Source organism: Pantherophis guttatus, chromosome 1 (assembly GCF_059756535.1).
Source record: "Pantherophis guttatus breed Tessera chromosome 1, ASM5975653v1, whole genome shotgun sequence".
Lineage (NCBI taxonomy): Eukaryota > Metazoa > Chordata > Lepidosauria > Squamata > Colubridae > Pantherophis > Pantherophis guttatus.
In genome coordinates this window covers 8660795-8674192 of record NC_142063.1, presented here as the reverse complement: position 1 = coordinate 8674192, position 13398 = coordinate 8660795, and the positions used below count along the sequence as shown (strand labels likewise).

At 45.4% G+C, this 13398-nt stretch overlaps 1 protein-coding gene across 2 annotated transcripts in view; it reads left to right on the top strand.

Moving 5' to 3' along the window:
• Positions 1-13398, top strand: part of MAP2K2 (mitogen-activated protein kinase kinase 2) — a 48014-nt gene that overhangs the window by 29954 nt on the left and 4662 nt on the right. For both annotated transcript variants that reach the window (XM_034404357.3, XM_087893501.1), the window contains exons 7-10: positions 664-877; positions 4158-4222; positions 6452-6513; positions 8335-8380. In XM_034404357.3, coding sequence (XP_034260248.1) covers positions 664-877; positions 4158-4222; positions 6452-6513; positions 8335-8380 — 387 coding nt within the window. The remainder of the gene's footprint in view (positions 1-663; positions 878-4157; positions 4223-6451; positions 6514-8334; positions 8381-13398) is intronic.

The following is a 13398-nucleotide window of genomic DNA, read 5'->3' as shown; positions in this document are numbered from 1 at the left end:
CAGCAGAAGTGGCCTGCAGTACTGCATTCTAACCACTGCGCCACCACGGCTCTTAATATAATATAAATTTAATATAAATCTGTCTTTCTGGAAAGTGATCAACCTATTGGCCGGAATATTTGCCCCCTTCAGCCAATCTGGGTGATGATGTTTTTAAAAAAAACAGTTCTTCAGTCAAAATCTAGGAAGCAGAAGCAAGTCATTTAGGAGCTGAGGCACCCTATAAATTAAATCATAAATCATAGCGTTTAAGTGTCAGTAGTTTCAGCTCTCCGTCTGTTGTGGCAACAGAGGCAGCACAGAAGTAGCTTTTTGCAACTGCAGGCAAAGGAAGGTACCTTATGCTCTCTGTTAAGTGCACAACTGTATTTTCTGCTTTTTTAATTTATTTGCATATGATCCAGTAAGCAAAAGTTCTCTAGGTAGATTATTATAACTCTCTTGGCCTGGCTTCTGAAGAGCTGTTCTGGTAATTAACTGAGTATCTATCCAGACAGGGAAAACCTCTTTCAAATTCCGCTTTAGTGTTCCTGCTGGCTTGCCATAAATTTCTCACATAGGTGTGTACCCACAGACACCTGGATATCGAAGGAGCCACTGGGATTGACAGGTGTGTTTTTTGCAAGATGGGCACTGACCCACCTCTGTTGCGATTGCTTGCAGCCTGAACGTTTACAAGGCACTCACTATTCCGTTCAGTCGGACATCTGGAGCATGGGCCTCTCCCTGGTGGAGCTGTCAATCGGACGGTATCCCATCCCCCCGCCCGATGGCAAGGAACTGGAAGTGATCTTTGGTCGTCCCATAGTCGATGGGGCCGAAGGGGAACCCCACAGCATCTCTCCACGGCCCAGGCCCCCAGGACGTCCTGTTAGTGGTAAGAGTTCGTTCCTGGGACGTTGCTGCCAATTTTTTATTATTATTATTATTTGATTTATATGCCGCCCTTCTCTGGAGACTCAGGGCGGTTTACAGTGCGTTAAGCAATAGCCTTCATACTTTTGTATATTTATAGAAAGTCAGCTTATTGCCCTCACAAACTGGGTCCTCATTTCACCTACCTTAGAAAGGATGGAAGGCTGAGTCAACCTTGAGCCTGGTGAGATTCGAACTTACAGTAATTGCAGACAGCTGGTGTTAATCACAATGCTATCAGTCTGCTGAGCCACCAGGCCCAGTGATATAATTGAAATTATATCACTGTTGTTGTTTTTATTAAATGTCGGAAGGAAGCATAATCGTTTGTAGCTGGACTGTGGTTAATTATTCTAGCATTTTCCAAAGAGTGTTGATCCACTGGTTATGAAAGGAATTGACCAACCAACTTGACATGGGAGAGATTGACAGGCCACCCAAAGTTACCCAGCTGGCTTTCAAAGTTACCCAGCTGGCTTTCTATTCACATAAAGTGTGAATAGAACTCACAGGCTTGTGATGATTGGCCCAAAGTCACCCAGCTAGCTTTCATGGCTAAGTGTCAGTACCAGCAGAATTAAACTCATGCCTATGCACATTTCAATAAATACTCGTAGCTATTCAACTATAGAAATTCAGTTTTAAAAATAATCAGTTACAGGTGGCCCTCAACTTACAACCACAATTGAGCCCAAAATTCCCATTGCTAAGTGAGACAGTTAAGTGAGTTTTCCTCCATTTTAATGATCTTTCTTGCCAGAGTGGTTAAGTGAATCCCTGCAGTTGTTAAGTTAAGATTGTTGTTAAGTGAACCCAGCTTCCCTATTAAGTTTGCTTGTCAGAAGGACGCAAAAGAGGATCATGTGACCCCCGGGACACTGCAACCGTCCTAAGTACATGCCAGTTGCCAAGCATTTTGATCATGTGGCCATGGCGATGCTGCAACTGTCATAAAGCATGAAAAACAGTTTCAGTCACTTTTTCAGCGCCGTTCTTCAACTTCAAACAGTCATTAAACAGATGGTTGTAAGTCAAGGACTACCTACTGTATACAAGTACTCCTCAATTTACAACAGTTCATTTATTGACCGTTTGAAATTACAACGAGATGGAAAAAAAGGGACTTATAACCATTTTTTCACACTTATGACCGTTGCAGCATCCCCCTGGTCACGTGATTTACATTTGGATGCTGGACAGCTGACTCACATTTATGACGGTTGCAGAGTCCCTGGGTTATGCAATCTCCTTTTGCAACCTTTTGACAAGCAGAGTCAATGGGGAAGTCAGTTTCACTTAACAACAGTGTTACTAGTTTAAGAACTGCGGTGATTCACTTAATAACATAAAGTTTGGGCTCAATTGTGGTCATAAATTGAGGATTACCTGAATTTATGATTTTACTGATTCTTTACATGGTTTTTTAACTCTCCTCGGCTTACCAGTTTGCTTTAAATATGCTTTGAAATGAGACAAGCTGCCTGGGAAACCTGCAGTCAGTTTCTTTTCAAGGCAGCTCAGCCATCCTTCTTGATATGATGCCCTCCAGATACGTTGGACTGCAGCTAAGCTATGCCTAGCTGGCATAAGTGGTGCTGACTGGCAGTGCTAAAGTTGAACATGGCACGTACTGAGGCAAATAGGTTGGGGGCGGGATGTTGCAGCAAGATGTTGCTTGTCAACGTGGTGAAGATTGGGAGAATGAAAGGACGTGGTTTTCAAGCCCCAAAGATCCACAAACTCAGGGAATCAGAGGATAAAAATATCCAGTATCCAGAAGGGAAAGAAGGAGACTTCTCGATGGCACTTAGCCAGTTTCACTCATGTTTTTTCCCCATAGATAAAGAGGTTCAGGCCTATACAGCTTATCTAGTGATGAAGGCACCAGGCTAAAAACCAGGGGATGGTGAATTCTAGTCCCACCTTATGCATGAAAGCTGGTTGGGTTACTTTGAGCCAATCTCCAGGAGACAGTGAGTTCTAGTTCTGACTTGGCTGGGTGTCTTTGGGCCTATCACCAGGAGACAGTGAATTCTAATCCCGCCAGGTACAAAAGCTGGCTGGGTGATTTTGGGCCAGTCTCCAGGAGACTGGGAGTTCTAGTCCCACCTTAGTCATGAAAGCCGGTTGGGTTACTTTGAGCCAATCTCCAGGAGACTGGGAGTTCTAGTCCCACCTTAGTCATGAAAGCTGGTTGGGTGACTTTGGGCCAATCACCAGGAGACTGGGAGTTCTAGTCCTGCCTTAGGCAAGAAAGCCAGCTGCATGACTTTTTGAGCCAGTCACCTCTCTCTCTCTCTCTCTCTCTCAGCCCAACTCTCCTCACAGAGTCTTTGTTGTGGGGGACATAGGAAAAGGTAGGAGTATTAGGAATGTTCACAGCTTTTGAGTTATTCATAAAAAATAAGAACAGTGGAATAAATAAATAAAAACAAAACAAAAAAGGGAATATTGTGGGTCTCATTAAACTTAACTTTGTTCTTATTATCCTACCTTTTAGGTGAAAAGTCACCAGGTGAGGTCATTATTTAAGACTAATAAGGTGGATCACAGACAGGTCGGGCTGTTTCAGCCCAGCCTTCTGCCCTATGTCTCCCCTAACCTCTCATATGAACTCCTAGGACTGGGTAGAAGCTGGGACTGACTGCAAATCGTCCTTGACTTACAACAATTCGTTTAGTGGCCATTCAAATGTTACAACGGCACTGAAAAATGTGACTGAGCACCGTTTTTCAAAGTTACGACCATTGCAGCATCCTCACAATCATACGGTCAAAATTCGGACGCTTGGCAACTGGTTCATACTTAACGACCGTTGCTGTGTCCCAAGGTCACGTGATCCCCTTTTGCGACCTTCCGACAAGCCAAGTCAGTGGGGAAGCCAGATTCGCTTACCAGCCAGGCTACTGACTTATCAACTGCGGTGATTCACTTAACCATTCTGGCAAGAAAGGTCGTAAAATGGGGCAAAACCCGCTTAGCAAATGTCTCACTTAACGATAGAAATGTCGGGCTCCGTTGTCGTAAGTCGAGGACTGCCTGTCTCTCAGAAGCCCGTTGCTTCTGCTTTGTGCATACCTTTAGGTTCCAAAGGCCAACCGACCAGGCTACCGGTTGGTGTTTGGATCCTGCTCTCCTTAAATATTAAACCATAAATATGGTTTCTTGAAGATGGGCACGCTTCTTGGCGTGTTCTTCACAGGCAGTTTTTCATCCCACCTTTGCTCTTTTGAACCCTGCAGGTCATGGGATGGACAGCCGCCCTGCCATGGCCATTTTTGAATTGCTTGACTACATTGTGAATGAGGTGAGTGGCCAAAAGAAAACATTTTGACTCTCTACTGTGGGCTGGCCGTTTGCTTTCGTGCCTTTAAATCAGGTCCCTGGAGGCGGGGGATTAAAACGGTATGGTGGGCGGATTAAACACCTGGTGGAATATCTGGCTTTTCGTGTTTCGTGGCCAGGTGCCCTTGCTGGTCAGCCTGCTCTGCGTTGCGAGCCTTCTCTTCCCTTCTCTGTCAATATCTATTTATTAAATAAAAGCTCCCGACCAGTTGAAGCTTTGTCTGTTATGTTGAATTTTTATGTTTTACCGACAAAGTAATAAAGGGAGACTAGTATCGATCTATTTCAAGCTATTTAGCTCTCGTCGGCTAGCCATACCCATTCTGGGATTTGAACCCGGGCTACTTGCATATTAGATAGACGTATTAACCTCTAAGCCACAGACTCTGTTTGTCGGCTATGCCAGGGGAAAGATTAAGTGTTTTTTGTCAGGGCAAACCTGGTCTACCCAATTATGGGATGGAGCATACTGCTTCAGAAGCAGTATGGCTTAGAGGTTAATACATCTACGTAATATACAACTAGCCCGGGTTCGAATCCCAGAAAGGGTATGGCTAGCTGACAAGAGCTTGAAATAGATCTATACTAGTCTCCCTTTATTTCTTTGTCGGTAACACATAAAAATTCAACACAAAAGTAATTTGTCGCAAAAGCGACTGCCTGCAAAGGCTCCTGGATTGGGGCGGAAAGGCGAAAACGGAAGCAGTGTGCTCCGTCCCATAATTGGGTAGACCAGGTTGCCCTGACAAAAAACACTTTGTCTGTTATACCACTTCATTGAATCCACAGGTTAGAAGCCTCTAATCCTGGGGTCCCCGAAGCCTGGGCTGTGTCCCACTACTGGGCTGCAGCCTGTTCAGAACCGAGCCACACAAGCAGCGGGCAACTACATACACATGGACAGCTCTGTTTACATGACCAGCGAGCGTTTGTGAACGCAGCTCCATTTACTCAAGCGGCAGGCGCTCACGTGCGAGGCTCCATTTGTGCGAGTCGCACGTGCACACCTTGTGTAAATGGAGTCCGGCCACTCGCATGGAACCATCCCCTCTTCCTCCAGCGGGAAAGATTGGGGACCACTGGTGTAATCTGTCCTCCACAACAGTGTTGTTCACGTCTGATTGCAAGTAAAAATAAGGTGCTGCCAATAAAATGGGAACAGCGCCATCCCATGCGTGTACGTTTTCAGCCTCAGTGAAAATACAGAGAAAGGAAGAATGAATGAAGATGAGCTGAGCCTTTCTGTCTACATTCTTGCCTTTTAAAATGAAAGAGGACGAAAACCAGGAAATTTCTCTTGTTGTGGACCAACGAGAGAGCAAAAGGGAGGGTCACACATGAAGGATTCTATTTGGGCTTTGCGCAGAAAAAAACAAAGAATGAAGAGGGTGCAGACGGAAATAAATACATCGGAAGTAAGAAAGCAACATGACTGAGTCCCTGGAAACTGTGTGGCTCCCTCGGGACTATTTCCATTCTGCACAGAGAGCAAGAATGGCCCAACCACCCTTGATCCCATTCTGTGGAGAGGCCACTTCGGGGAAAAGGACTTTGCTACTAAGTTATTAATATGCCAAGTTCTTTGGGGTCTTGAATGATGAACTAATGAGGAGAGTTGTCAGATTCAGGAGAGCAAGGGGACTTCAGAGCCAAGGCCCCGAACCATGCTGAGTTTTCTCCATCCCTATCATTTGTGGCTTTTCTTCTTGACCAGTGAGGATTAGGAGCTTTTATCCAAATAGAAGAGGTTATTTGTAGTTTAGGGTTGAGCTGTGAGGGTCCTTGGTGCTCTCTGAGCTTGGTTCTTTTCTTGCAGACTTTTCATAACCCAACTAGGTAACATCATCAGTTTTCATACCTTAATGTTTACTCCCTCCCAAGGCTTGATGATGTTAGAATCAACTAAGGATCCGTTTATTTGAATTGCATCCTTCTACATAAATGTGTTCGAATCTCTCCAAACCTACAGGAAGACTTCAATTTACGACCATAATGGAGCCTGTCTGTTACAGTCCTGAGTCATGGTGGTTTTAAAGGGTCTACCCCCTGTGACTGACTTGAATTGATGACCTTTTTTGCAGTGGTTGTTAAGCAAATGCCACTGTCATTAAGTCAACCCATTGGCTGAAGGCTGTTTTCCTAAACTGATGTGCTCACCTCACCTTAAATTTTTTCCCCCTGTGTATTTCAGCCACCTCCAAAACTGCCGGCCGGAGTTTTCACCCAAGAATTCCAGGAGTTTGTAAATAAATGGTAAGATGTCTCGCACTTATCGGTGGGAAATATAAAACCTTGGGATTAGGGGCCCAGGAGTCTGTGTGAATGCATTTCCTGGAAACATGCTGGCTCAGGATGAGGGATTCTCTCCTTTGGTTGCGAGGCCTACAAATGGGGACTTTAAGCATCACTGTTTGGTTTGGTGGCAGCAGTGACTTGGATAGAAAGTCCATACAGTGAGTGGTGAGGAAAGTGGAGAAGATCATAGCAAACTCATTTCCCGTTATTCAGGATGCTGCTTATAAGCGCTATGTGCTTAGAGCTTGAAGCCTTGTTAGAGACCCCACACACCCACTTTACATCTATTTCTGTTGCTTCCCTCTGGGAGGAGGTTCCGAAGTACGACTTGCGGGACTGTCAAATTCTGGAACAGCTTTGTTCCCTGATGACATCCGTCTGGTAAATTCGCAAGATTGGTTTTTCTTGCCATGTACATGTATACATCCGAGCTAGACTATTTGGTTCCTCTGGGTCATAGAATGTGTGTGGGCATATGCATAATTTTGTATTTATTTATTTTATCATCTTTATGTAGTGTATATTGGAGGTGGTGACCCTTTGAGAGCTGTATGCAACAAATTTTCATTTTTAATGTATGTCGATTAATGTACATTCAAAGTGACAATAAAGTTAGTCTAGGTCAGGGGTGGGCAAATGTGGCTTGGCTGTCTCAGGAATTCTGGGAATTGAAGTCCACAGGTTGTAAAAGAGCCACATTTGCCCGCCCCTGGTCTAGGTCTAAGTGCCAGGGCTCCTTGGTAGCGACAGATTATTTTCATCAGAAGATTAGAAAAAGTAACTTTTGAATGCAATTCGGCAAAGCTGTTGGTTCCTCTCTTTCCTTCAGGATGAGGCTTCTCGGTACAGGTAGTCCTCAAGTTAAAACTACAACGGAGCCCCACATTGTTGTTGCCAAGTGAGACATCTATTAAGTGAATTTTGCTCCAATATATGACCTTTCTTGCCACAGTTGTTAAATGAATCGCTGCCATTGTTAATTTAGTGACATGGCGGTTAAGTGAATCTGGCTTCCCTGTTGACATTGCTTATTAGAAAGTCACACACCCCTCCCCTCTGGGGACACTGCAGCTGTCATAAATTTGAGTCAGGTGCCAAGCGTCCGAATTTTGATCACGTGACCACGGGGGATGTTGCAACGGTTGTAAGTGTGAAAAACGGTCGTAAGTCACTTCTTACAGTCCATTGTAACTTCAAACGGTCACTGAATGAACTTTGAATTAGAGAAATAAAATTTTCTGTAATTTTCTGTAAAAATTCGTTGTAAGTCCAAGACTACCTATATAACTTTAGGGGAGTCACATACAGTTAGTCCTTGAATTACGACCACAATGGAGTCCAGAATTCATGTTGCTAAATGGGAAATTTATGAAGTGAGTTTTGCCTCATGTTATGACTTTTTTCTTGCCACGTTTGTTAAGGGAATCGCTGCCGTTGTTAAATTAGTAACACAGTTGTTAAGGGAATCTGGCTTCCCCGTTGACTTTTCTGGTCAGAAGTGTGAAAAAAAACGACCGTAATGTCACTTTTTTCAGTGGCATCGTGACTCTGAACGGTCGCTAAAGGAACTGTTGTAAGTCGAGGACTAGCTCTGCTCTTGGTGTGACCTTGTTTATGACGGAGCCACGTGGATGGACTTGGGTCAGGACAGCTGAGGAGAGCTTTGCGCATCTGGCATCCCCCAAACACTGGGGCTGAGTCCCCCAAGGAATATATGCATGCTCATTTTGCAGTGATCATAATTGACTAATCTTTTTTTTTTTTTTTTCTTTCCCCCAGCTTAATTAAAAACCCTGCTGAACGGGCAGATCTAAAGATGCTGATGGTAAGAATTGTCGAGTTGTGTGCTTTGTGTGCTCAAGCACCGAATTTCCTTCACTAAGGAGATCCAAATCCTTGCTCAGTTCCCAGGCATATTGGTCTCTCTCCGTCTCTTTTACTGTTAACTCCTCTCTGAGCGTGGAAGTGTGCGTTCCACTGGTGTGTTCTTTGAGGAATTGCAGCCCTGCCCTCCACCTGGGGGTACAGTGACAAGTGCGAAAAGTCCTGAAAATCACACAACAATTGTGTAGATTGTCCAGGGGAAAGCCTTGAATTGGGTAGAATATACTTTTCTTCCAGACTCCATTTGTGGCAGAGGTGGTCTCAAGCTGACGAGCTACAGGGTCCTCCCACACCCCCAGTAGATGGAGTCCTTGCACATCCCTTTTCATTTAATGAAAAGAAGGATTAGTGGGTGACATGATAACAGTGTTTTAATATCTCAGGGGTTGCCACAAAGAGGAGAGGGTCCACCTGTTCTCCAAAGCACCTGAGGGCAGGACAAGAAGCAACAGGTGGAAACTAATCAAGGAGAGAAGCAACCTGGAATTGAGGAGAAATTTATTGGCAGTTAGAACAATTAATCAGTGGAACAACTTGCCTCCAGAGATTGTGGTGCTCCATCACTGGAGGTTTTTAAGAAAAGATTGCACAGTCACTTGTCTGAAATGGTATAGGTCCGTGATGGCGAACCTATGGTGGCATGCATAGCCATATCAGTGAGCACGTGAGCTCAGCTCTGATGCGCGCCAGCTGATTTTCGGGCCTTCTGGGCCCACCAGAAGTAGGGAAAAAGGTGGTTTCCTGCCTCCGGAGGGCCTCAAGGGGTGGGAGGGGTGGGGAAGGCCTGTTTTTCTCTCTCACCTGGTTCCAGAGCCTTTCTAGGAGTCTGGGGAGGGTGAAAAGGGCCCCTCCCCCAGATGCTCTCCAGAGGCCAGAAGCAGCCCATTTAATAACTTCCGGTGGGACTGAAAGGCCCATTTTTTGCTGTCCCCACTCTCAAGAGCCTCTCTAGGAATCTGGGGAGTGTGAAAATGACCTTCCCCACTCCCAGACCCCCGGAGGTCCTCTGGAGGCTGAAAACTGCCTGTTTGCCAACTTCCGGTCCTACTGGAAGTTGGCAAACGAGCCATTTCTGGCCTCTGGAGGGCCTCCCGGGGGGGGGGGGGGGAGGCCATTTTTGCCCTCCCCAGACTCCTTGAGAGGCTCTGGAGCCAGGTGAGAGAGAAAAAACGGGCCTACCGGGCCATTGTGTGCCAGGAGCGGGCGGGGTGGGGTCCCACGCACATGTGCGGCGGCGGGACGCATAGAATTATAGGTGTGGGCACGCGCACGCATGACTCCACCCTCCTGGCACTCAATGGCAAAAAGGTTAGCCATCACTGATATAGGGTCTCCTGCTTGAGCAGGGGGTTGGACTAGAAGACCTCCAAAGTCCCTTCCAATTCTGTTATTCTGGTATCCTCAGTGGCTGGGATGTTCCCATACCACCAGTGGTCAGGATCTTCTCCCACCCCCAGTAGCCAGGATCCTCCCACGCCACCAATTAACTGTGCCAGACTTACATCATCCATTCATAGCCCTTTGCGCTGATGGCTCCCAGTCTCTTCTTCTGACTGAGCACAACGTTTTTCTTCCTTCCCAGTTAGTTAAGTTAGTTCTAAAAAATGAATTTAAAGTCTTTTTTCCCCCTTCGGTTGTTTTGTTTGTTTGTTTGTTTCAATTGGCTGATACAAAGGGCCAACTCTGCTGTTTTTAAAATTATCCCAAACTGTTAAGACCTCAGAAATGTAACTTCTTCTGAATTCCCCCTTGCCCAAAACACAAATTAGTGTTCAATTTGTGTTTTGACTTCAGGAAGAAGGGAAAATCCATTGGGAAACAGGGAATGAGTTTCTGTATCCATGTTTCTCCTCCTCCTCCTCGGCATTTTAAGTTGTGTGGACTTCAACTCCCAGAATTGGGGAAGATGTGTGGACTTCAAGTCCCATTTTAAGATGTGTGGACTTCAACTCCCAGAATTCCTCAGCCAGCCATGCTGGCTGAGGAATTCTGGGAGTTGAAGTCCACATATCTTAATAACTGCCAAGGCTGAAAAATACGGCTTTTGATAGAAAGAGAAAGTGGGCTCTGCATTGGACTCGTCTGTCTGCTTATCTCCAAACAGGAGAATTGTATCCAGCTCTGCGCTGGTGAGATAATCCCCCCGTTTTTTCCCCACTTGCATTTCTTACTCCCAATATCGTCCAGAGAGCGCAAAGTCATGAATAAGCACATGTGACACAAATGTGATGTGAAACAGCAGGGTGGGTTTGACTTCCTTCTAAAGCCATGTGTGCATTGAAGGAGGGGTCTGCTATCTACGAGGAACAGAAATTCGACAGAGGCCTTCAGGACGGGGCTTTCCGCTCCCAGCCAACCCCTCCGTCAACAAATGAGAACCAAATTAATGACAGTGGGGAAAATAACAACCTAGGGCAGGAATCCACCCTAAATTAAAATACAGGCAATCCCCGACTTAAGACCACCAATTGAGCCCAAAATTTCTGCTGTTAAGTGAGACTTCGGTTAAGCGAGTTTGGCCCCGTTTTTACAACCTTTCTTGCCCACCGTTGTTAAGCGAATCGCCACCGTTGATAAATGAGTAACCCGGTTGTTAAGTGAATCTGGCTTCCGCCCTTGACTTTGCTTCTCAGAAGGTCGCAAAAGGGGATTCCGTGACCTTGGGACGCAGCAACGGTCATAAGTTTGAACCGGTTGCCAAGCGCCTTGAATTCTAATCACATAATCAAAGGTCGTAACTCTGAAAAACAGCTGCAAGTCATTTTTTTTCAGTGCCGTTATAAATTCGAACGGTCACTAAACAAACGGTCGTAAGCCAAGGACTGCCTATACATTCAAGATGTGTCAATGTATGTGCGTGGAATTTTAATTTTTTTCTTTAAATTCAAATGTCCATCTTTTATTCTTGAAGGCTTCCCCATTATTATTATTTGCAAATAGGGGAAATTAAAATTTGCCTTTTGGTACTTAATACTGTTTTGCATTAAGGTCAAAGAGCCCCGTGTCTCTTTAAATGCGGACGAGCTGCAGTTTTCAGCATTCCTTCCCGCTGCCTATGCTAAATGTTGCTGTTGTGCTCCTCACCAGTTTTGCAGAGCCACAATCTAGACAGGGCTCCCCCAAAACTTACAGATATTCCTCAATTTACGAATTGGGACCAACATTTCAATTGCTAAGCACGGTGGATAGAATAGGAATAGGAATAGGAATGGAATTAGGAATAAGAATTGAAATTAGAATTATTTAGAATAGGAGGAACCTTGGAGGTCTTCTAGTCCAGCCCCCTGCTTAGGCAGGCAACCCTACACCACTTTGGTTGGATAACAAGTGGTTGTCCAACCTCTTCTTTAAAACTTCCAGTGTTGAACCATTCACAACTTCTGGAGGCAAGTTGTTCCACTGATTAATTGTTCTCACTGTCAGGAAATTCCTACTTAGTTCTATGTTGCTTCTCTCCTCGATTAGTTTCCATCCATTATTTTTTCTCTTGCCTTCAGGTGTTTTGGAGAATAGCTTGACTCCCTCTTCTTTGGGGCAGCCCCTGAGATACTGGAAGACTCCTATCATGTCTCCCCTAGTCCTTCTTTTCATCAGACTAGACACACCCAGTTCCTGCAACCGTTCTTCATATGTTTTATGAAGAGACTGGGCAGCCATTTGTCGGGGATGGAATAAAGACTCCTGCCTGAGCAGGGAGTTGGACTAGAAGACCTCCAAGGTCCCTTCCAACTCAGTTATTCCGAATTCCCCGCTCAAGGCGACCTCTGGCAGGGCCCTGGAGGCTGCTTGGCAGGAAGCCCCAAGGAGCAGCTGCTGCTTAGCCATTTCCTTACCTTTCACTATATCTGAAAAAGTCACAGAGTGGCAGCCCCTCAAATACTGGAAGACTGCTATCCTGTCTCCCCTGGTCCTTCTTTTCATTAAACTAGACATCCCCAATTCCAGCAACCGTTCTTCATATGTTTTAGCCTCCAGTCCCCTCATCATCTTCGTTGCTCTTCTCTGCACTTATTAAATGAGTGGCTGCTGATTTTACAACCTTTTTTGCACGTGTCTACGGAGATTATCCGTCATCCAGTTCTCACGGTTGTCGCAAAGGTGCCCTTTCCAAAAGACCCAACTGGCCTTTTTTGGTTTGTGACTTTGAAAATGTTTCGCTTCTCATCCAAGAAGCTTTTTTCTTCTTCAGTTCTGAAGAAACTTCTTGGATGAGAAGCGAAACTTTTTCAGAGAGGGAAAAAAAAAATCCATGAAACTTAAGTTGTCTATTGGGAAAAAGCACCTTTGGGACTTTTTTTTTTTTTTTTTTTTTTTGCCACCGTGGTTAAGAAATTCAGTGCCGTTGTTAAGTGAATCACATGGGGGTTAAAGCGAATCCAGATTGTCCCATTGTCGGACGACAGCTGGGAAGGTCACAAATGGCCATCACCCGGTCCTGGGAGGCTGCACCTTATGTAATACACACACGCACGCGCGCACACACACACACACACACACACACACACACACACACACACGGTTTGCCATGCCTCTGAATTTTGTTAATGTGCTGTGATGGTCATAAGTGCAAGGACTGTCCGTACATTGCTTTTTTTGTAATTTCAGACGGTTGGTTGTAAATTGAGGATAACCTGTACTGCGACGGATATTCTTCGTGTCCTTTTTCAAAAGCCCCATACCCAGCAGTCTCCAGTCGTGGCCCCTTTAAGACTTGTGGACTTCCAACTCCCAGAGCTGGCTGGGGAATTCTGGGAGTTGAAGTCCACAAATCTTAAAAGAGGCCACGCTTGGATACCTCTATCCCACACCTTTCACAAAAAGGCTCGGACAGGGAAATTCAACCCCTGTGGCTTCCGTTTGACCCCTGACCCTTGTTTTCCCCGCCCTCTGCAAGGCCACCACTTCCTGTCCGTACGTCCGACGATGTCGTCTCTGGTTCTAACCCCTTCTTCTTTTTTT